The sequence below is a fragment of the Narcine bancroftii genome, chromosome 4 (assembly GCF_036971445.1).
Source record: "Narcine bancroftii isolate sNarBan1 chromosome 4, sNarBan1.hap1, whole genome shotgun sequence".
Classification (NCBI taxonomy): Eukaryota; Metazoa; Chordata; class Chondrichthyes; order Torpediniformes; family Narcinidae; genus Narcine; species Narcine bancroftii.
The window spans coordinates 39,125,989-39,151,947 of NC_091472.1; the positions used below are offsets into that span (position 1 = coordinate 39,125,989).

The window sequence follows — 25,959 nt, forward strand, 5'->3', positions numbered from 1 at the left end:
GTACATTCTGACCAGGCTGGTTTTATTAAAGATAGGTATGATTCAGATAATATTCTTAGAGTAGTTTCATTGAACAATGCTTCACGTCAGCAACCCAACCTATCAATGGTAGTATCACTAGATGCTGAAAAAGCTTTTGATAGGGTTGAATGGAATATTTTATTTAAAGTTTTGGAGAAATATAAATTTGGACCCTGTAGCAAGGGTGGCGACAAATGGTCAAACTTCTTTCTTTTTTAAATTAACGCGTTCAACTCATTAAGGTTGTCCTTTGTCACCAGCCCTATTTGCGTTGGTCATTGAACTGTTAGCTCAGGCTATCAGACAGAATTAGAATATTAGAGGTATTGGACAGGATGAATATAAGATTAATTGATTTGCTGATGATGTTTGATATACTTAACTAATCCAAATCAATCTTTAATTTATTTGGAAAATTGTTTAGAATTATATGGTAAATTATCTGGATATAAAGTGAATTGGGATAAAAGTGAAATACCACCAATTTCTGAAGAAAATTATGATCAATCTAGACAAATTAGTAAATTTCGATAGACTGATAAAATTAAGTACTTAGGGATAATGATTGCTGTAAATTTCTAATCATTGTATAATTTAAATTATGTGCCATTAATGAGAAAGATTAAAGCGGATTTGATTAAATGGAAAGATTTACCTTTAACTTTAATAGATCAAGTAAATTGTATAAAGATGAATATTTTTCTGGGAATTCAATATTTGTTTCAATTGATTCCTTGTTCTCTTCCAAAATCTTTTCTTCAAGATTTAAATAAAGTAGTTCGAGAATTTTTACGGAAAGGAAAATTAGCAAGAGTAGTGATGCATAAATTGATCTGGCTGTATGCTTTGAGAGGTTTGCAATTACCTAATTTTTAAATTTATTATGAAGCAGCTCAGATAAGATTTATTAATCGTATGTTAGATATTTCAAACCCTCCTCGTTGGGCTAGGGTGGAATTGGCTGCGATATTGCAACCTTGCCCCCATCAGTTTGTATTTAAATGGAATACTATCTTACTACAGAAATATAATGTACCAATTTTGAAACATTTATTAGAAATTTGGACTAAAAGGAATTTATTAATAGGATCAAAAGGTAGTTTATCAGCTCAAACCCCAATATATCAAAATAAATTGATTCCTTTTTCATTGAATAATAGAGTTTTAGAAGAATGGTGTATTAAAGGAATAAAAAGATGGCAGGATTGTTTTGAAGAAGGGAAATTTTTATCATTTAATCAGCTTAAAGAGAAATTTGGGATTTTAGAGAATTCTCTGTTTGTTTATTACAAAATTAGGGCATCAGTGAAAGATAATTTTGGAGGAGAAATTAAAATTTCTAAATTAACTAAATTTGAATCTATGTTTTTATATTTTTCAGAAAAAAGTTTTATATCAGAAATGTATGCATTATTACAAGATACTATGGTTAAAACATTTTTAGATACATCTAGGATTAAATGGGAGCATGATTTAAGTTGTGAGATTAGTCAGGTGCATTGGGAAAATAGGTGTCATGCTGGGTTGACTAAATTAATTAATGCAAGATATACTATGGTTAATTATAATTTTTGGCATCAGTTATATTTAACCCATGAAAAATATGGATTTAGTAATTCAGATCTGTGTTGTAGGTGTGGATTACGTGTTGGAACATTTCTACATTCGGTTTGGTTTTGTGATAAAGTTCATCCTTTTCTGGTTTAAAATTAGGATTTTTCTTCAAAATTTGTTTAAAATTCAATTTCCTTTAGATCCAAAAGTTTTTTTGTTCAGTTATTTTACTCCGTTAGTGGACTTGGGGTTGGATAAGTTTCAGACAGTGTTTATTCATCTATCATTGACAGTTGCTCGTAAATGTATAGCTATGTCTTGGAAAGATGAAGTGGAGTTGAATGTAACTCGATGGCATCATGAGTTGAAGTCGTGTATTTATATGGAGAAAATCAAATAGAATTTATATAATAATTATGATTTTTTTTTGTTAACATGTGGACACCGCATATGAAAACATGAATTTAATAATATTGGAAATTACTGAATGTTTTTGTTTATTTTTAATGCTTCCCTTTAGGGATCTGTTGTGGGAGGGGGAGGGGTGGGTTTGTTTTACTGTTTTATTATTAGACTACTTATTCTGTAAAAGTCTGTTTATTCTTATTGAAAAAATACTAAATAAAGTTTTAAAAAGACATTACGATTGATCTGATGATGGGCTCATCTCCACCTCCCTACCTTTTCCAACATATCCCTCAATTTCCAACAAAATAAAAAATCAATCCAATCTTTTCTTGCATACATTTACTGAGGTAGCTGCCACTGCTTCAATTATCATAGATTTCCACTCTCTAAGAAAAACAGTTCCTCCTCATCTCCGTACTAAATTTTCTACCCTGAATCTTGAGGCTTTATCCCTAAATTCTTGTCTCACCGACCAGTGGAAACAACATATCTACCTCTACATGATCCATGCCTTTCATAACTTTAAACTTTTCAACAAGATCTTCTCCCATTCTTCTGAATTCCAGACAACTCAATCTCTCATAATAGTCTCACCCCCTCAACTCTGGAATCAGCCAGGTGAACCTGCTCAGCACTGCCTCCAAAGCCAGTCTATCCTTCCTCAAGCAAGGAAATAAGCAGCTTTGAATATGTGATTATAGAAACAATGATAATAAAAAGATTCATAACAAACATGTACATCAAGATGCAAGAGAAGGAAAATGATGAAATAAGCTATAAACCCAAACAAAAGTGGGAAAAAGATTTAATCAGAAAGATAAAAAATGAAATATGGGAAAAGCTATGCTCTGGAACTATGAAGAACATAATAAATACAAGGTTATGCATGATACAATATAATTGGTTACACAGGTTATATATCATGCCCCAAAAGTTAAAAAAAAATGGGATCCAATATTATCGGATAGATGTTTTCGCTGTAAGAAGGAAACGGGAACAACAGTACATGCAATTTGGGCATGTGAGAAAGTGAAAAAGTTTTGGGAAGATCTAAATCAGGTATTAAATAAAATCACAAAAAGCAACATACCAAAAACTCCAGAGATCTTTCTTCTAAGTAATATAAGAAGTAAAGAATTAGGCCTCAAACTGGATGAAGTGCAAAAAAGATTTATTATGATAGCCTTAGCTGTAGCAAAAAAATGTTTAATGTCAACTTGGAAATCAGGAGATAGCCTGAGAGTACAGCAATGGTACATGGAAATGAATAAATGTATTCCATTGGAAAAAATAACTTATAATTTAAAAAATAAAGTCACATTATTTGAACAAATTTGGGAACCGTACATGGAACACAACGTGTTCCACGGACCTCCACCCCCTAAAATGATAGATGAAATGACCTGACCCAGTGTGTAAAAAGTAGATGACACAATTTTCTTGTTTATTTTCATTGTGTGATGACATTGTTTAATGGGTTTATTGTATTTTATATGTTGAACGTTTAATGGGTTTGGAGGGGGGTGGGAAGGGGGAGGTAAGGTAGGGGGGAAAAAAGGGGAGAAAATGACACTCTATATATTTAAGAGGGAAATGTTTGTATGTATTTTGATTGATATGTGAAAAATTTTTAAAAATTTTTAAAAATCACTTCAATGTTAGAACTATCATTTCAAATTATAAATTGCTTCAATTACCAAACTGAGGGGAAAAAAAAGCAAGGAAATCAGAACTGCACAAAGTACTCCAGGTGCAGCCTCACCTGTACAATTACAGCATAATCTCCATGCTCCGAATTCAATCCCTCTGGCAATGAATGCCAATATGCCATTTGCCTTCTTGATAGCCTGCTGCACCTACATACTAAACTTTTCTGATTCATGAACAAGCACTCCCAAGTCCTTCTGCACAGCAGCAAGCTGCAATCACTTGCCATTTAAATAATAATCTCATTTTCCATTTTACCTTCCAAAGTGGATAACCTCACATTTACCAACATTGTACTCCATCTCTTAGACCGTTGCCCACTTACTAAAGCTATCTCTATCTCTCCCATATCCTCCACACAATTGGCTTTTCCCACTCAATTTAGAGTCATCAGCAAACTTAAACTACACTCTACCCCCTCCTCCAGATCGTTTCAGGCCCAGCACTAACCCCCGCGTAACACCGCTCACCACTAGCTCCTTTTCCATCAGCATCCCGTTAATTGGCTGTGCAGTGTCCTGGGATAGGAAGTCTTTTAAGTTGTTTCCACTGGGTCACCCTTAACTGGGACACAACTCATCGCCAGGGATTGGAGTGTTCTACCTTCAGCTGGAAACTGGTGACTTTCTGTGGTCCATTTTCCACTGGTTTTATCAGCACGCTGGCATCAGCTGATGCCCGGAATATGAGTAGGGGCCCAAGGTGGTTAATGCCCGGCGTGAGATGACAGCGTGCTAACAGTTTTCTTTTTCCACTGGACCCTATCCCAGTTAATTCCTGAGACAAGGTGCCAGTAGAAAAGGGGCTACTGAATGCCAACCAGAAAAACACCCATGTATCCCAACTCTGATTTTTCTTGGTTAGAAAATCCTCTATCCATGCAAATACATCATCCCCAATTCTTTTGTGCAGCACCTTCTGGAAATCCAAGTAAACAGTTCCCCTCATTCTGCGCTCATTATATCTTCAAAGTATACGGCATCAGTGACCAGCTACATTAGCAAGTGTACTGATGAAATCACTGTGCCCAAGACCATCATTACTTGCTCTAACCAGGTGCCATAGATCACTACAGATGAGCGTGTGCTGCTCATGAATCGTGACACTGCCTTCAGAGTGGACGACAAGGTAGCCCTAGCTATTGCAAGGGCCAAACTGTCCCAGGCTATCAGGGAAGCAAAGCATGCACACACAGGGGATGTGCGGCTCAGCGAGCCAATGTTCTCACACCGACATCTTTAACATCTCCCTGAGAAGCACCAAGGTGCCAACATGCTTCAAAGCCACCACCATTGTCTCTGTTGAGGCAGGACACAGATGACTTCGCCACAGTCTGCCATGAATGTTATTTGGTCCAGCAGCTTTCTGTCGGTTGACCTTGAACTTCTCCACTTTTAGGCCCACAAGTTTTCCAAGTACTACTCTTTAGTGATAGGTATTATATCTCGGTCCTCACCTCTCACCTCATTCATAACTCTGCCTTTAGCATGGTAGCCGTGTCCTCCACCATTGTCTGACACAAAATAGTAATTCAATGCCTCAGCCATTGCCTCATTATCCAATGTCAATTCCTCTCTCTCTTCTTCCAAGGTACCTATGTATGCTTTAGCAACCCTTTTCTGCTTTATATCATTATAAAAACTTTTACTGTCCATTTTTATATTTTGTGCTTATTTTCTTTCATGGTCTACCTTCCCTTCTTTATTGCTTGTGTCATGCTTCTTTGTTGCTCTTTAAAGTTTTCCCAATCTTCTGGTTTCCCAGTTCTTGGCAACTTTGTCGGCACAAGCTTTTTAGTTTGATGCCATCTTTTATTTCCTTAGTTATCTCGGGCTGGCTGTCCCCATCCTTCCTTCCTTGCTTTTCATTGGAATATATTTTTGTTGAGCACCATGGAAAATCTCTGAAAATCTTCCACTGTTCCTCCACCATCCTGCCATATAGCCTGCATTCCCTGTCTACACTGGCCAACTCCTTCTTCATTCCTTTGTAGTTTTCCTTGTTTAGAAATAATACACTGGTTTTAGACCAAATATTATACCCTTCATTTGTATGACAACCACCATTATGTTATGATCTCTCTTTTCAAGAGGATCCTTACAAGATGGCATGTTCCCTTGTAGGTTTGGTAACATGCTGTTCAAGAGAGCTATCATGGATGCATTCTACGAAGTCCTCCTGAAGGTTGCCTGAACCAACCTGATTCACCCAGTCCATGTGGATGTTAAAATTCCCACAGTAACTACTGTTCCATTCTTACAGTTCTTGTGCCACTTTATACAACAGACCTAATCTTTAATTCTCAGTTTTGTTTGGAACTTCAAATGGAGAGAATAAAAAATATTTTCAGGAGGAGAAGGAAACAAAAAGACTGCAACAGAGAGAAAATATTTTCAGTGGGAGATCTTTTCAGCTGATATTTTCAATCTCAAAGATGCCCTTTATTGCTCAAGCTAATTGTTAAGCAATATTCTTAACACAAACTATGGTTTTCAGACTGGCATACAGCCACACTTCAGAAGTAAAAGGTTAAGTCACAAGGTTAAAATCTGACATTGGAAAAAAAGTCTTCTATTGTTCACGTACTGGAAAGCTCAATCTTACAATACAATCAACTTGACTGACAACAAAATGTTCAAAGAAGGAACACATAATGGGTCAGTTAAATGCAAATCCAGTTACAGAGAAGCTTTCTTTGGACCAATTTAGAAAAAAATAAATTGGTTTACAAAAATAATTTGCAAAATGAAACAAAGCTTCTGCATGTTTTCAGCAAAGATGTGATTCTATCGAAAGATAATCTGACACAAAACTACAAAGACTTTCCTCCCATCCAAGAACTGAATTTTACACAAGGGTCTCTCATTACACTTGCTGAGACACAAGCCTTAAAATGTCATCAGTAACTTCACAGCTGTTACTGATCATTTCTGAAAAATTGATAACAACTGTACTCGCACGAGAGGGTGGTGGCAGCTGCCTCAGGGTGGGTTGCACTAGGAGTAAGGGAACACATCAGAACCTAGTACGGTCTCCTTTAATTAGGATCAACCACTGCCTTATTTTTAACAGTATTCTAAGGATAAAAACTGAAGTCAAGCATCTTAAAAAATACCATCAAAATACATTTTAAATAAAAAAATGTATTAACTCGGTTGAAACAAAACACTATGTGCAGTTATGTTATTTAGTTCAAAAAATGGTGCTTATACTTGATAAAGAATTCTGTATTTGACTATACGCAAGATGACAAATCAAAACTATCAACAAATATTTTCAAAGAATTGCTTCTACATAGCCTGGTGGTTTAATGTACCAAACCAGTACTACACTATTTACACGTTGGAACAAATGCTTCTCCAATTGTTTCTCTCTGTTAACTTTATCTACTTGAGGTTTCAAAAAGCCTTTGTGCTAAAACTGGTGTTGATGCCAAGCAAAAACATTTGATCGTTAAATCTGTTTCCAATGTTATACTTCACAGCAAGTTAATCTACCCTTCACAAATCTGAGAGTAGTTCTGCTTAATTTTCACTTGCTTGCTAAATTTAGTACATTATGGAAGTGATGAATCTTAACCTGCAAAGTGAAGCTTACTATCTTCCTTTATAATTACTTGGAAAGAGTAGTGTCGTTGCTTTTGACTCGTTCAAAGTCCATACTAAAGTTGCAGTTGAGTTTTTCATGGTTTAGTAAACCTTATCAGTTACTACATTAATACTACTTTCTTCTGTGCTACTAAAAGCGATGTTAAAACAATTAAACAATGCTTCAAATGATGACAATGATTAAAACATTCAATAAAGGTATTCAGACAATCTCCATTCTTTCCATCTTCACAGAACCAAGTAAAATTCAAAACCGATTTTTTATTTTAAACATGCAAAAAACGAGCCACAATCTTGAAGCTGGCTGTAACTCGGAGACACTCAAAGAATGTCGACAATATCTGATGACTTCTTGCAGAATATGGTTGCAAGTCATTTTAACCCTTACACTAACAGCATGTCTCATTCCCAAATCCTTTGCATCCAATGGAAGTACTATTGAACTCCATCACCTTGAACCACATGTATGGCAGTTTTTACAGAGCAAATGCTCATTAAAAATGAGAACTTCACCAAAGAAATGGGGCTGATGCTGATAAATGCATATCTCAAGCTTTGACTTTAATACTTAAAGAAAGTAACCTTTATTTTCCATTATGATACAGGCTGATGGGTCAGAAGGGCCTGTTACTGGGTGTTATCTCCAAATTTAAAATTAAATCAGATCACTGTGATTAGTTTATTTTAATCTTTAAAGTTAAATTATATTTCTTTTGTAAAAATGTCTTAGAAAAGTAAATTATAGAGTTAAATATTGTATCTGTGTAGAGCACGTCGAAAGAAATCAAAGGCTTATTGATCCAAACCAAGGCTTATATTAACTAGAAGACTGGAGCATATCAAATGTAGGTCGACCAGTCCAGAATGACCTGGTCTGACTAGGAGCAACCTTTTAAGACCTGCCAGTAGGCGTGGCTACACTCTCAGCCAATCACAATCATCCTACACTACAATCTATACATATACACATTGGTGATAGAATTTGTACTATCACAATCTGTATTCTGAGTAAGTTAGCTATGGATTGGTACAGGGTCACAACACATTTACAGAGAACCATTGTTTTCTGAGAAGTGTGTTCATTCTCAGAATTGACATGTCTTGGACAGACAGACAGTAATGGATTTCAAGCAGATCTTAATTATTCAAGAACTGCTGAGGAAGCCATGTGTTTTTAAATCGAAACTACTTAAGCCTCTTGAACAGAGATGAGGTCAGAGATTGTTATGGATATGGAATGGTTTTGAAAAACATTATTTTAGTAGAAGTAAACTGATGGACATGTTGTTTTCAAGAACTGAGGATGACCTCTTCCATGATACAACTGTCACATGACTTAGAAATATATTACCAAATTCAGATATTTGAGTTCAGTTTTGGAATAGTTCAGCTTGGAGTTCACAGAAGTCAAACCCTGTGATGTACAGGGGTTGAAACCTTGTGTAAGACAGAGTTGAGATACAGTCACCAGAATTGGTGCTTTTGTTGAGTGTTACTCCTGGAAGGGGAACACAGAATCAGTGGCTGTTGAATTAATGAAGACCACTTGGCTATCTCCTTGGAAAAAAGAACAGAATTCTACTGGGTCTATTTTTGTGTTTGGTCACTTAGTTTAACCCTTTGTCTGGTTTGTGACTTCACCATGGAAGAAGATAACCAAATTTGTTTAACCCTTATCTGGGTTTGTGAATTCATTGTGGAAGAAAATATCCAAATTCGCTGTCTTTGAGAAGATGGCAGGTTCTTCGTGTAGGAAACATAATTGTGAGTAAAAGAAGTCTGAAAATGTAATATTTAAAAACGTTTTATAATTATTTCCAAAATGAGAATTTAAGACCTTCAAGCAAGACTAAAATGATGCTAAAAGATCGATTTTTCAGATTGTGACTTTGAATTATATACACACACACACATTTACATTTATATTTGTGCATAGTGAGGTTAAGTTGAGAGCTGAGAGCAGGAGCGGGAAGCTAAGCTTTAAGTAGTTAAGAGTTAAGTAAGTGTTATGTTGTTAATAGTTTAATAAAAACTATTATTTTGTATTTTCCATTGCTGTTCCTTTATTCCAAAAGAATTAAAAGGATTGTTAGTGCGTAACATCACATTATAGCAATGGTCAGTAAATGAATCTTTTGCTCTTCTTCAAATTACTTCTTCTTTGAATTGCTCATTCCATTTTGAGCATTCATACAAATGGCTCCTCAGAATAGACCAAATAAGTTGACCATTTATAGCCCAGACCTGTGAGAATGGCAAATTGTCTTCCCTAGAGAACAAAAGAGAAGCAGAAGGGGTTTTACAATAATGGCCACCAATACCAAGACTAGATTTTTGTTCAGTTTCCAAGTTGAATTCCCATAAGGTATTTTTAATCTACCTGAGGGCTGATGAGACTTCAATTAAAGTTTTATCACTCTGACATCACAGCAATGTGCATGTGCAATGAAGTATCATCCTATATATTTTTGAACAAGTCACTGAAGTGTGTAAACTCTATTCATGTGATCCAGCAAGAGTGCTGACAATGTAGATTTTCTTAAAAATTTGAATTAGAGTTTTTTTTAGAAAAGCTGAGTGCAATGAAAATAAATCACATGAAATTAGGGTTTTTTGGAACAGATTAACAAATTGCTTTAGTCAAGTGAAAAAAAAATGCTGACCTTTATAAGCAAGGTGTTTCAATGCAAAGAGGTGACAGTTTTTCCAAAGCTCTACAAAACTCTGGTTAGACACTGTGAATTGCTCCAGGCAGCACACATTGGAATGGACATACCAGTTTTAGAAGGAAGGCTATATAGAGTTAGTTGAATGTTACCAAAGGCACAAAGTTAGAAATTTTGAGGAAGTAAACTTACATTCACTGGAATACAAATATGTATGTTTTAAAAGTAATTAGTTAAGGCAGATAAATACTGAATTTGATGGTATACAACATCCATTTTTTTTCCCCCAAAAATGGCTCAAAAATATTCCCTGGGTCTCATATGCAAAGTTGAAATTAGGATGATAATGGTGAGTGACACCGACAGTGATCATCATTGCTGTGTGGCTCACTAGCATCAACGCCATCTAACATTAGGGTCTGGTGGCGGGCTGTCGGAGAAAGAGAGAGAGTGAGGCAGTGGGATCAGTGTGGGGGCTGATGGCGGGCTGTGAGGTCTGTCCCTGCATTGGTCCTGCTGCCCCTCAACCCCTCCCAACTGATGGCCCACTGTTAGTCCCCACACTGATTTCACTGCACCACTCCCCCCAACAGCCTGCCACCAGTCCCAACACTGATCCTACCGTCCTGCTTCCCTCCCCAAAAGCCCGCCACCAATCCCCACACTGATCCCACTGGCCCACTCCCCCTCCAGGAGTGCAGAATAGTGGGACCAGTGCAAGGATCAACAGCAGGCTACCAGGAGAGAACGGGAAAACAGGACCAACGAGCAGGGCAGTGGGACTAGTGCAGGGACTGACAGCAGCAGCGTGTTTTTATAAAAAAACCTGTAAGTACACTAAAAAATATCATAATATTCTCTGATGAAATAGGGGTGTCTTATACGACTAAGGGTCTTATTTGCCAACAAATATGAGAAAACGTTTATGGTGAGAATTCCAGGACAAGCCACACAATACTGAGTTATCATCACAGATCCTCATACATTATCACTAAACCTGATGCTTCAAACTTATTAGCCTTATACATTAAAGCCCCCAGTATTCCTCACCTATGGGGATTGGTAGATGAGTGAGTAGATAAGTGAGTGGAATGGTTGCCGAAATGAATTTTACTGTTGTTTGAGACCACGTGTGGCATAATTGGCCAACTGACCACTAGGTGGCACCAATTTTAAACTTTTGTATTTTTTTTAACCTATTTATTTTCTACTTTGTTTTGCTAGTTGCTTGTATTCTGGATAAAGGAGATTTTACTGTGCCACCAATGTGAAAATAAAGGAACTCTGGGGTCCAGGCAGCAAGTTGGAAGAATGGGTAAAGTGTCAGATGGAATACAGCTTAAGCAAGTGTAGGATCATGCACTCTGGTAGAAGATATAAAAAAGTGGAGTTCTTTCTAATAGGGAAGAGAATTCAAAAAGTTGAGGTCCAAAGGAGCTTGAGTCCAAGCACAGGACTCACAAAAGACTAACACAGATTGAGTCACCAGTAGGGAAAGCAAATGCAGTTAGCATTCATTTCAAGGGGACTAGAATATAAAGGCAAAGATGCAATGCTGAAGCTTTATAAGGCATTGGCCAGACCACATTTGGAGTACATCAATCAATTTTGAGCCCCAATACTGGGGAAAGATGTGGTGGCATTGGAGAGGAGGTTTACAAGAATGCTCACAAGGATGAGAGAGTTAACACAAGGAACATTTGATGACTGGGCCTGTACTTACTGGAGTTTAGAAGGATAAAGAGATCTAGTACTGAAAATAGTACATGTGAAGCAGATATTCCCAGTTGTGGAAGAACCCAGGTCAGAGGACACAGCCTCAGAAGAAAGGATCTTTGTAACAATTGAGATGAGCAGAAGTTTCTTGAGCCAGAGGATGGTGAATCTGTGGAATTCATTGTCATAAAATGCTGTGGAGGTCAAATTACTGGATATATTTAAAGCAGAGGTGCATAGGTTCTTGATTAGTAAGGATGTCAAAGGTTCTGGTGATAAGGCAGGAGAATGGGATTGAAAGGAAGACTACATCAGCCGTTATTTGAGTGGTGGAGCAGACTCAATGATCTAATACTACTCCAAAGTCTTATGGTCTTCTTTTGCCTTGAAATGCATTAACTTAAATTTTAGTTGCATTTCCACAAAGAACTTCATCAAATACTTTCTGGAAGCAGACACTAAAGGAAAGGTGTCAGAAAGTCAATATGGCAAAAGCTATTGGGCCAGACCAGATTCAGAATCAAGCCCTCAAGATTGCAGCTGAAGAACTAGCTCCTGTTCTGCAGTTTATCTTCTAGCAGTCGTTTCATTCAGATGACTTTCCGCTGGATTGGAGAAAGGCAAACATTACTCTTCTCTTCAAGAATGGCTCCACTACCAACCCAGCAAATTATCATCCTGTTTCATTAACAACCACCTGCTGCAAACTCCTGGAACACATAATAGACAGCAACCTGATGAGGCATCTGAGCAGTCACAATATTCTTGCTGATAAATCAGCATGTATTTAGGAAGCATAGATCATGTGAGTCCTATCTTATCCTGACAACAAATGACATGGCCAAAAACTTGGATAATAGCGTCACCATTGATTTAGCAGAGTTCAACTTCTCCAAAGAATTCAATGTCATTCCCCACCAAAGATTATTAATAAGCTCGACTAACAAGATATTCGTTCCAACACTAAAACATCTCCAGCGAGTGTGCACGAGTGGAAAAAATCTCCCGATGCTGTCCATTGTTAAGTGGTACACCCCAGGGCACAATATTAGGCCCACATTTGGACTCTTCAACAACGACATTCACAGAAAAGTCACAAGCACCACTAGACTATTCGTGGTCAACTATTTGATATACCATCCAATTAAGTCAGCTGATGACGAGGAGGCTCTCCAAAAAGATCTTGATAGCTTGGTAGAATGGTCACAAAAATGGGGCATGCAGTTCAATCCTTCCAAATGAGAAACCATGAGTGTCACCAGGAAGAGAAAACCAGGCAAAACATCATATAAAATCCCAGGTATCACCTTTGATGAAACCAAACAGACCAAATACCTTAGCATTAAAATCCAGAACAACCTGTGTTGGAATGTTCAGACATATCATACATGAAGGCAACAGAAGTCCTAAATTTTCTGAGACACAACTTCCATCGTTGTTCAACTGCTGTCAAGGAGAAGTAGTACCTCACCCTCATCAGATCACATTTGGAATACTACATGTAATAGCTGCATGGGACCCATACACAAACAAGAACACTACTCTCATCAGATGAGTCCAGAGACAGGCAGCCTTATTTGTCACAAAGCGAAGCGAGTGGAGCTCTCTCCAAGACAGACTTGAAGCACACTGCCTGACCTGTTTTTACTAAATGCTAAACTACCAGCCCGATATAGACTACCAATTCCACACCGAACACAAGCCTGCTAGGAACAGAAGCGGGCAGGCACACAATCCAATTTGTGGTGGTATCTTCCGTGACAGATGTGTACAGCAATTCATTCTTCCCTGAACAATTAAAGCATGGAATAATCTTCACCCTACCAGACCCAATTAAATTTAAGAAAGTTCTTCTTCAAAAATCTCCTCCTTAAGCACAACCCCCCCACCCCACCCCCCCCCCCCCACCCCACACACACACAGTTTAAATTCTATATGGAATATTTTGGATGATTAAGAAACAAAAACCAAGAACAATTGATTTTAAAGTTGATAGGGAGTGTTGAGACACAGCAGTTATAAGGTTTTAAAGCAGTTATGTTTTCATGATCAAGGTAGCCAAATGTTTTCTCCAAAATTCCATCAAAAAATTCCAAAAACATATTTTTAAAAAATATAATTGGAGAGAACTATTTCCTGAAGCCGGTTAGAGCTTGGCTGCCATGCCGATTGCATCAAACATTTTTGTTTCAAAATGTAGGGCAATGTTTGATACTTAGAAAGATTTTATTTTAAAAAAGATATGTAATAGAGCACTTAAGAGAATTAGGTATTTAAATGCTTTCATCATAATTCTATGAGTTGACATTCAGTACAATTTAACATGCAATTCTACCTGCCACAGACGCAATGATTTCTGAGTGGTCTCTCTTGGCCACTATAATGGTCAAATAATAGAAATGGAGAATTTTCATTCAGGAGGTAAAAAAAAAAATTAGAGTCTCACCCTGCAGAGATCACAATGCTAGCTACTATACTGAAGTACTGGTTTTAGTGAGAGAAAAGGCAATGGTGGTTTATTTTTAGCTTAAATATAAATGGAACTGAAAATTTAGTTTTTAAACAACTTGCAAACATTGCAAATTCTAAAAAAAAAAATGAAACTTAAGTCTCTTGGAACATTTCTTTATTGATAAACATTCTTTTCCTTGTAAGATACTGAAAGTTCTGTCAAAACAGCACACTGTGTCATTACGACATTTTTAATTCAATTTTAGGCAAACTCTGACATGTCACATATGTTAAATGCAATGGTTTTATATGGCTTCAAGGCATTCCACTGATTTATGGACATCAGCATCACCATTCCTGTGACATAAATGACTTGATATTTTATGGAACAAAAAGTAACGAAAAAACTAATGTGCATCACAGCTAAGTGAACGGAACAGAAAGTACAGCATACTGCCAAAGTAGATGTTTCTCTTGTTAAGTGTGTAGAAAAAAATTCATTGCTCACTCTCTCAGAATATTTAAAGGGGATTTGGTGCCGAGACAGAAAACAAGGCTATTAAGCATGCCCCAAATAAATGCTCTACACCATTATGTCACCTTGCTGAGGAGCAGTCTATGGTTGACTGATTTCAAAATGTGGTCAAAATTGAAAACATATTGAAGTAATTTCCAAGCTTGAAACAACTCAAAGTCACCTTAAAGACAATTCCAATGTAATACCATGAAAAAAGCTCATTGATAAAATAAAATGTGCAACAATTACAGAATCAAGGAGAATATTCAGAGGTCATTTTAGAGCAATACCAAGTGAACAAGACCAAAATATAATTTACCACTTGCTCTCAATGAATGATGGACTAAAAACAGTGTGAATAGACAATAATTCATAAAACAGAAATCCATAGCATTGTACAGGCCCTTCTGCCCATAATGTTGTGGAGACCTAATACCTACTCTAACAGTTGACTGCAAAAAACACAAAATTCCCATGGAACTACTCTTGTCTTGCCATTCAGTGGAAAATGTGCATTTTCAAGTTCATTATAATCTGACTGTACATATACAACCAGAAGAAGTGTTTCTCTGGACCACGGTACAAAGACATTCACCCACAAGAAACAGCATATAATCATTTTACATATAGTTAAAAATAAAGTGTGTGTGGGTGTGTGTATATAGAAAATCTTCATTAACAGGTGTTTTCTATCCTTCAGTTAAGTTATAACAATTAAGCCAGAATAGCTATCTGGATATTCTAACAAAGTATTATGTTAAATAATTATGGCCTTAGTTAATGATTTTCTGATAAAGTATAGTTTATTCAAAACTTTAAATACTCTAATATATCTTACCTGGTGATGATGTATATTTGCAATACTACTACTGAAGTTTTGATACAGACGGAATTTATCAGTATCTTTTTTGCTTTCCTCTTTATTTTTTGCAGTTACTTTTGTCAAAGTTGACTGAATAAAAACAATATTTGGTTCACACCTGCAAAAATCAAGGCATCACAATCAATTCATATTATTGAGTACAAGTGGCACATACAAGAGTTTTAAAATCAAACTACGCAGAAATTCATAAAGTTGAAGATCAGCTTGCCCAGGTACACATTCATACCCAGATCAAACTCTAGTCTGAAAAATGTGCTTGTACATGCAAGTTACATCACAGAATAAAAAACAGATCATTTCCGTAATTATGTGCTAATGAATGAAGCTCATTTTATTTATACTTGGAACAGAGCTAAATGATGTATTGGGCTACAAATCAGTCAGGGGGGTGATGACGGTGGTTGTTCTTTAAATGCATTTATTCAGTACATGTTTAAGTTAATAAGTTTGAGAATGCTGCCAGAAAGGTGGAAGAAAATAATACTATTTTGCAAAGATAAGACCAGGAAATGGATTCTTGAAGTCCCAGTACGTTATCAGATACAGCATGAAAACAGGCCATTTGGCCAACCACATCCATGCTAACTGGTGGACTTCTATGGCAAGGCAATTCAAATACTCATCTAGATACTACTTCAATGCTATCAGGAAGTTTGCTTCCACCATTCTCTCAGGTAGTGTATTCTAGGTGCTCACCACTCTGGGAGAAAGTTTTTTTTTTCCCAGATCTCCTCTAAATTTCTTACTCTCACCCTAACTTGTGTCCTCCAGTTTTATCTCCCTTTCAGGTGGAGAAATCTTTCCTGTAGTCCACCTTTTCTGTACCCTCCCATAATTTGATACACCTCAATCATGTCACTTCTAAACCTTCTCTGCTTCTGGTACTTCAAACTCAGCCACTTCTGAAAACTGAAATGCTCTATCTCAAACAACAACCTGGTGAATCTCCTCTCGCCCCAATAGTACTCCCAAAGAGGATCACCTCACATTTATCTCAATTTGTCCATCTGTTATTGCCATGCTGCTTTAAACTATTATGTAATAAAACAGTTATTGTGTGTGCATAGGAACCACAGCAGACAAATAAATGCAAATGGTGTTTGCAATTGGAGGTCCAAAGCTGAAAGTAACATGCACTGTGAAAATGTGGCTGTTATTCATAGCTTCCCTCTTGATACTGGATAGAAAGAGTGTGTCAGTTCAAGTACACATTAATTGCTCTCATAGATCATCACGCTTTATCCAAATGGACTTTTTCCCTTTGAAAAGTCAGTACCCCTTGGGATTGGAGTTGAAAAATATGCCTATTGTTGTATCAGGTAATGAAATTTTTGTTACTAAAAGTTCAGCAAATACTTTTATTTAAAGAGAATAAAATCAACACAAGATAAAGTATAAACTTTTAAAAAAAATTAAATTGTATATAGAATGCTCAGATTCTAAGAGCAGCATTTAAAAGTGGAAATAGAATGCCTATTTGCTGTCGATGTTAAGAAATTGAACTGCTGAGATAAACCTCTCCTTCCTCACTTTCACATTTCAAACACCAAATACAAGAGCTTCCTAATTAAACACTTGAAACATTAAGAAGAATAAAAGAATGTAATAGCATGCAAAGTCAATTCAGACCTGCTGTATCAACAAGCCCAGGAGGACTGGCAGTTGTTTAAGTAAGTTCCCCAAAATTGAACAGTCAGACTTGAGGATTCATTCTGTCTGATTTCCCTTGACACTTCACCAGAGTTTGTTCTTCAAAAGTAGCCTTTCTTTGATTTTGCTTTAGTGACATTCAGCTGAAACTTCACTGTCTTTACAATTTCATCATCCATTAAAGTAATACCTAATACCTTACATTTATGCTACACTCCAGAAAATAACTAAAATACAAATTTTCAGAATGTACAATCCCCAAAATTTATATATTTCTACAGATATTTTTGTTTCTATATTTTATCTTTATTTCTAAAGCCAAGTAGCGCATTTACAATATTTTTAAATGACATTAATTTTACCCTACCACCACTCTGCTTATTTCCACTTTTCAAAAGATGTTACCTCGTGAAGACAGGCATTTCCACATCATTTAAAAAAATATTTTGATGAACGCGTGAAATGCCTTGGCATAATATTCAATGGGCAGAAGGCTGGAAAATTGAATTAGTGTAGATAGATATTGCTGAGGCAGTCTGATCTGAAGGGCTTGTTTCTCTGTTGTATTACTTTGAGGAACAGAAGTTGGAAACAAATGGTCTTGTTCAAGAGTCCCATTAACACAGAATGTATTCTCAAATTTTGATGAAGGGTACGTGATACAAAAGATTAAATCTCTTTCTCTCCACAGAATGCTGCCTGATCTGCTGAGTACTTCATGCAGTGATTTTAATCCATTAAGAGCTAACACTTTTTGTGTTTGCTGTTTTTTTCCCCCAGATAAATTCATGTTTCTGGATAAACTGAATTCAAATATTAAAATCAGTTGAAAATGGCTACTGATGAATTATAAACCTAAATTTTCTGTTTGAAAACTACATTTAAAATGCTCTGCTCACAAGAAAGTTCAGTAGCAGTAAACAAAACACAAACAAACAGCAATCATCACCCTCACTCGTCAAAATGATTTTGACCAGAAAAGTATCCAAGTCACTTCTAATCAATGGTGGTTGACCCATAACATAATGCTGCTAGATTATCTTTAGCCACATGAGAGTGCACCAGAACAAACCAAAGGAAACAGATATTGTGGATCTTCCATTACAGGAGAGATTGAGTTGATTAAGCATTTATTCTCCAGAATTTAGAAGAATAAGGAAAGATCTCATTGAAATTTACAAAATTCTAACAGGGCTTTGATAAGTAATCAAACTTCATCAGTGAATATTATTATTCATGAATGGCTTTTCTCATTCATCAGTTGTTAAGTTTGATTCATCTGGTTACCCTCCAATTACTTACAATCTCCGGATATGATCCAATGTATCTCTGTCTTTAGACATCATATCAGCTAAGATGTGCTGCATTCCTGTTGTTACTTCTGTCACATTTGAAAGACCTAGAAATAGTCAAACATTTTAAGTGATATATCACAATTTATTTTCATTCCTTGCTCTTCCTCTTCACCAAATTACACTTCTTGCTCTCCAGTACCTTATTCAAGAAACAATTCTTCAAATGGAGGCAGAAATAGTGCATATTATTATTTAGCTAATCCTTGATAAAAAGACTTAACAGCACACCTGTACTAGCTAGAATGTGCCTCCAACATTCATAAACATGGTTGACTGGAAAGTGGTCAGATTATAGAGATGATGGGTGATAAATTTAGTTCCACTGTTTAAAAAAGGATGACAGAATCAGAAATCGTGTTTGTAAAATCTACTGGAGTTTCATTGAAAATTCACCAATAGAATAGAATAGATAATAAACTGACTGGCAGGCAGGAAACCAAGATTATGGGCATTTTATGGGTTGACAGGAAGCAACAAGTGGGTAACCACATGGATCAGTGCTTACACCCCAGCTATTCCCAGTATCCATATTAATGATTTGAATGACTGAACAGAATGCAATGTTTCTCAGTTTGCATGACTGCGTGGGATTGATTTGTAATGAAAACTCAAAGCGCTTTCATGGAAATTTAGATAAATTGAAAGGCAGAAAAATGTGGTTAGCTAGTCCAATATGAAGAAAATGCAGAGTATGATCAAAATGATAAAAGACTGAGAAACGTTGATGAGCAAAAGGGATCTGGTGTCTTTGTACACTTGTCACTGAAAGTAGTAAAAATGCAGCAAGCAGCTGAGATGATAAATGTTTCACTTCCAACCACAATTAAGACAGATTTTGGTGAGATGTTCCTAGAGTGAGATGTACACAAGGATATACTTGCCATAGAAGGAAAGCAATAATGATTTACATGGCTAAATCCTGAGAGAGCAGAACTAGTGATTTTTTGAATATTTTATTTATAATTTTTAAATAATATAATATTAATTATAACATATTCATATAGAAAGTATATAATTGAACAAAACACCCCCCCTCCCTCATCCACCCCACTAACACCCACCCTCCTCCCGCTTCTACCCACTAAGAAGGAAGAAAGGACACCATCACTTAAAAACAACAATATTCAACTTTTTAGCTGTGGAAACAGAGACACCCACTGAAACGGATTGAGAGATTAAATCTTCAAACCAAGAATTTTTAAATATGGGCTCCATACTTTTACAAAAAAAAATTATATTTACCCCTCAAATTATACATTATCTTTTCTAAAGGAATACAGGATTTCATTTCATTATGCCATCTTTGCATTCCTAAAACTGAATCATATTTCCAGGTGATGGCCAAACATTTAATAGAAACGGCCAAAGCTCAATGTAGAAATTCATTTTGATAGTCGGTTTTAATCCTAAGGCAATCAACTTAATGTCTCCTAATAAAAACAACATTGGATCAAATAAAAGACCCACTTTTAATACTTTCTCCAAAAATAATTTAATGTATCCAAAAACAGGTCCAAATTGAATGAAAAAAGTACCCATCTCTTCTCCACATCTAAAACACAAATCCGAAGAAATTAAATTAAATGTCTTTAATTTTTGAGGGGTTAAATATAATTGATGTAGAAAATGATATTGTACTAATCTATATCTTACATTTATAACCTTAGTCATAACTATCCTTACATAAATTTCTCCAAACATTTTCATCTATCTTCCTGTTTAAGTCAGATTCCCATTTCAATTTTGTTTTATGAACATTTAACCTATACATTTTATTTTGTAATAGCTTATACATTTCAGAAATAAACTTATTTGTTTCTTCCTTAGTAAGTAATAATTCCACAGCAGATTGTCTAGGTAATTTTAAACTATGACCTAATTTTCCCAATAAAGATGTTTTTACCTGATAATTCTAAAGCTCGAGGAGTGGATATTTTAATGAATAAAAAGTTGCCATTTAAATTACAATCAACAATTGGTCGATTTGTTTTGGTAAATTGTTAAATTTATTCAGAATCCTGGATTTTTATGAATATATCTGCTCCTAATATAGGTGATGAAAAATTTATTCAAGATATTTTTCTTAATTTGGTAGAAGCAAATGGAAACGATAATTGGCAGAGATTTTAATTGTTGCTTGGACCCAATTTTAGATAAATCTACAAAGTCTTTAATGAAAACAAAAATGGCTATAAGAATTTTAATGTTAATGGAAGACTTAAATTTGGTGGATATTTGGAGGAAATTGAATCCTAGAGAAAGAGATTATTCATTTCATTCTTATTGGTTTGATCCTTATTCAAGAATAGATTATTTTTAATTTCAGCTCATTTACAAGGAACAATTGAATATGTACAATATAAACCTAGAATTGTATCAGATCACTCATCATTATTGATGTTATGTTTGAGCTCTGATAGAATTAAGTCAATTTATAGATGGAGATTTAATTCATCTTTATTAAAACATAGAATTTTGTGACTTTATGAGAAGTCAGATACATTCAGATACAAATATGAATTCAGTTGATAATAAATTTGTTTTATGGGATGCATTAAAAGCTTATTTAAGAGGCCAAATAATAAGTTATTTGATTAAAATTATCTGAAGGAAGTAGATAAATTAGAGGAGGAAATAGCAATTTTGGGGGAAAAAATACAAAAAACCATCTGAAAAAGAGAGGTTGGAATTGATAAATAAATGTATATTAATTCATTTCAGACATATAGGATTGAGAAATTAATTGATAGAACTAAACAAAAATATTATGAATTAGGAGAACAAGCACATAAAGTATTAGCTTGACAATTGAAAACGGAGCAATGCTGTTAAAAAGAATTTAAAAATTACATAAACTACAGGATATAAATGATTCTTTTAAAGAGTATTATACTAAGTTATATTCATCTCAATCATTGAATAATGAAGGAAAAATTACTGATTGTTTTGCAGAAGCTTCAACTTCTGTCTTTGAATTGTGAAGCACGAAAGGATTTAGATTCTCCATTTATGTTGAAATAAGTTATTAAGGCTTTAAATTCTATGCAAAATGGTAAATCTCCTGGCGAAGATGGGTTTACGACTGAATTTTATAAAAAATTTAGATTTATTAATGGAAGTATTAAAAGAAGCTACTAAAACCTGTCATTACCAGAATCTTTTTCAAATGCTGTAATCACAATAATAACTAAGATAAAGATTTATTAAAACCAGAGTCTTATAGACGTAAATCATTATTAAATGCTGATTACAGAACTATTGATTGAGGAAAGATTGGTTTGGCCTGTATTCATTAAAAATTAGAAAAATGAATGAGAAAAGTTTCTATTGAACCAGCCAAAATGCTGACAGGCTGGATGTTTCTTCTGGCTGGAGGGGATGGCTATAGAACTAGAGATCAAAATCTCAAAATGCAGCTTGTCGTGTTCATATTTTGCTATGTCGTGAAATTATTTTGTAGCTTTTTTGTGCCCAAACCTGGTTATGCCACACTCTATTTGCCATTACACAAATGGGAAGTCAAATTACTTTGCGGGTATGTAGTTAGCATTCTCTTCTCCAGATGAAAAGATGGGAAGTTTACTATAGCTAATCTGCATCCATATATTGCTGCAATTATGCATTATTAAAGGTGTGTTTTGATGAGAAGCGTTAAACTGAACGGCAGCCAAATCAGATGCATGATGCGGATCCCGTGGCTCCAACAGAAGAACAGGGAATTATTTTGTTTTAGGTTTTTTTTGGCCAAAATTATTCCCATAATGAATACAACCAAAAGCAGCGTAACTGGCTATTTGTGTAATTGTGGATTGTAAATCCAGAATGGCTGCTTTGTCATTGCTTTGGAAGAATTAATTTGTATGAATTGCCTTGAAATGATCTGACAATGATAAAGATGCTCCATCAATGCAAGTATATCTTCATTGTTTTCTCACTGGCCTGTAATGGCACTGAATATTGTGTTCATTTACAAACGAGAGAAATGCATACAAAGGTAGACAAAGGATTCACTGCAGCGCATTGGCTGTGTAATTGTCATCCAACTGTTAGTGTACATCTCGTCATTAGAAAACGAATAAAGAGGAACTTGAGGATGCAAAAAAAAACTAAGAAATATATTTAATTGGAAGTTGAGAAACTTCTGGAAACTATCAACCACAGGGGGATCTGATTAATTGATTGCCAAGTCACTGAATCTATTAAAGGAAATAGATTTCTTGATACAAAAAAACCATCAAGCTGCACAAGGACAGAGTGGAAATATGGTGTTGAAGTGGAGATTCAGATTGGTCATAATGACTGGTGAAAGAAGTTGAAAGGCCTGATGTTCCTAAGGTACATGGCATCTGGAGAAGAACACTTTTGAAAAATTATCCTGGTGATGGTAACATCTCAAGGATAACATCAGATGACAGAATTTAAATGAAAATACTCTGAGACCTTTTGTCTTTCCTCTCTCCATCTATATCAGGAAAAGCTTTCTTTCCATTACATAGATAAAAGTAGATTCAATACAACTTGTTGTATGGTTTTACTAAAAGAAGTGGTTAAGCAAAATTTATAACTTGAAAACATTCTGAGAAAAAATTTGAAGTTTTTTTATGTTTTTTTTAGAAACATTTTAAAAAGGACAGAGCCTCTATCTGCACTGTAAATATATTTCGTATGCCATTTATCAGCAAAACAGAGTTTTTTTTTGTTTGCGAGCAGGTACAAACAGAATCCCTCCTGTTCATTCAAATTTGTGTTTAACTTTTACATGAAATCTATGATTCATAATGAATAAAAAATATTCTCAATTGCTGATAAAGAATGCAGCATGGCATTGGACCAGTTTCTTCCAGAACCTCCCTGCATGGACTATCAAATGCAAAAATCTCAAATTTATTGATAGTTTAAAATGCTGGGGAATTGTAGGACTGCTAATTGGGAAGATATGAGGAAAGTAATATTTTAAGTGTTTTCAGGCATCTCCAAGTATTTTTTCAAAAGCTAATTTTATTTTTGTTCAAATTATTCACAACAATTTTAATCTTTTTAAATGTAGCATTTACACCCAATAAAGCTTTAGGAGACCCTTTGCTAGGTGTCAAGGTCGTCAGAGTAGTTTTTGAGGTAGTTGCATGGGAGGCCTTGCAGAATTTAGGACATGCTGCTAAGGCTGACACCAGTGGCATATCTAGGTAAAGTAGCCCCTAGGGGCCACCAGTGACATCAGTGCTATCTCCACCACCCCCCCCCACCCCACCCCACCCCGGTTCTTCGCTGTGTTCTTTACAAAGCCCCAGTAAAGTTCTGACAGTCTGATTGAAGCATAACAAACATTTTCATAGAATGTGAGCGAGCGAGCTTTTATTAATATTCCCCCAGACCTACAACTTTCACACTTCTTGTTCTATTTTAATTTATCATCTTGGAAGGTTTCTATCTGGCAACTTTTGCAATGGTTCTCTTCAGAAATCAGACGATAGTGCATAAATAAAAATAATGAGGGTCGAACTTTTTTCGGAAAAGAAAATGTTGTACTCCATTGGGAGGTTAAAGCTGGCAACAGGGTCAGTGCCAAGGGGGGGCATTCACAGGCATTGCCCTCTAAAACAAGGTAGTGCGACACACCCCACCCCCCAAAAAAAAAATTTGTGGGCTGTTACCTTTTTTATTCTATGGACAGTGCCGATCCCCCCATTTATCTCTGACTGGCAATGTGCTTTAGATGGTGCTCATAAGGGATCTATCTCAGCGCATGTCTACCACTGACACCTTCACTTGTATGGTCACTTTGCGTGGGTTGTAGCAAGCATTGCACTTGATCGAAATTACTGATCCCTCAGCCTTGAGCTGCGCTTTCCAACTCGCCACTCTCATGTGCAGGTGGACATTCACAGGGTTATCCCCAACAGCATCTGCATATACTTCCCTGGATTCCCCATGGTGCTGCCTCCCTCTTCCACCTCCGGGTGCTTGCCAATGCTCCCTAATAATTTCCTAATCTGGTAACCTCAGAACAAAGCCTGGATTTTTGCCACAATCCACACATGGCCAGTGGTTTCTCACCAACCTTGGTGACCTCTCCAAGACACTTGGATAATGGTGCAGTCTGGTCCTCTCCTGATGCTGCCATCTAGTTCTTAGGCAGTGATGAGCCTAGTGATTGATGTGCTTTTAACGACTGTCCCTGCAGCCAGGGGTTCCAGAGACTGCCAGTCCGTGCACCAGGACTCCATGACTACACAGCAGCTCAAGAATAGGTACTTCCTCTTCGTATGCTCCTGCAGCTGGGGGGTGTGGAGACCTGGTCAATGTTACCTGTCCTCTCCTGCTGCCTCGTCACTCTGACAGCCTCTGGACTGGGTGGAGAGGTGCAGAACTCATCTGGCATAGAGGTATTCTAACATCCCGCCATGACTGCTGATGCCTCCATGCCCTTCTCTGCCATCCGGTGCCATGTGCCGGTATCGCTACTGCTCACCGTAGCTCCACTCAATGCCGAATGAATGGGCAAAATGGCTGTCTTCGTCTTCCTTACCCATAATCCCCCTTGGAGCTGGAACTGTTCAGGAAAACGTAGAGTGGTTCCAGCTGCGTGGGGGATTATAGTAAGATGAAGACAACCATTTTTCCCATTTAACCCACATTGAGTGAGTTGCCAACTGTGCCAGAGCAGCCCCAAAATGGGGCTGATGAGATTCTGGCCCAGAGGAGCACTCCAGGGTGCTCAAGTAAATCCCGGCAGCGCAACACTGCACCCCTGGGATGGAGATTATTGGGCTAGGGACTTGGATATTGGATGGGTAAGGCAAGGATAGTGGTGCCCCTGTTTTCTGCCCCAACGGCCATACCTGAGATACGCCTACGGCTGACTCATGTTCTGCACCTAGGGCTGGTATGTACTGTGGGTACTGGTACTGGACAGGGAGTGCAGGATGTTGCACAAGTATGCATTTGTAAATCTTACTTAGTTACTTCCAAATTTGCTATCAAGATGACAGTGAGTTTAATGGTTCTTTATGTTGTTTAAGATTTGCACAAAACTGCTTTTAAGGTCAAATAGAAGCTTGACTCTTCAAAATCAGGTTTACTGTCACGAACACATCACAAAATGTGTTGTTTTTCAGCTGCAGGCTTTATAGGTGCAAATTTGCCATAAATTAAGTTCCATTAATGCACTATTTAAAAATTTGAACAAAAAGAGAAAAATGAGGAAGTGTCTATAGGTTCATTGTCCATTCAAAAATCTGATGGAGGAGAAGAAGTGTTCGTAATGTTGGGTATGCGTCTTCAGGCCCTCTACCTCATTCCTGATGGTAACAGTGGAAAAAGTGCACAGCCTGAATGGTCAGAGTCCTTGATGATAGAGGCTGCTTGCTTGAGACACAGCCTCTTGTAGATGTCCTTAATAGATGCCCATGATGTCACTGGCTGA

General features: G+C 36.5%; 1 protein-coding gene across 4 annotated transcripts in view; it reads right to left on the reverse strand.

The window, feature by feature from the left end:
* The window catches only part of srbd1 (S1 RNA binding domain 1), a 360,487-nt gene that overhangs the window by 253,915 nt on the left and 80,613 nt on the right, over positions 1 to 25,959 (reverse strand). For all 4 annotated transcript variants that reach the window (XM_069931091.1, XM_069931094.1, XM_069931092.1 and 1 more), the window contains 2 exons: positions 18,484 to 18,580; positions 15,487 to 15,628 (listed from right to left, as the gene is read on the reverse strand). In XM_069931091.1, coding sequence (XP_069787192.1) covers positions 15,487 to 15,628; positions 18,484 to 18,580 — 239 coding nt within the window. The remainder of the gene's footprint in view (positions 1 to 15,486; positions 15,629 to 18,483; positions 18,581 to 25,959) is intronic.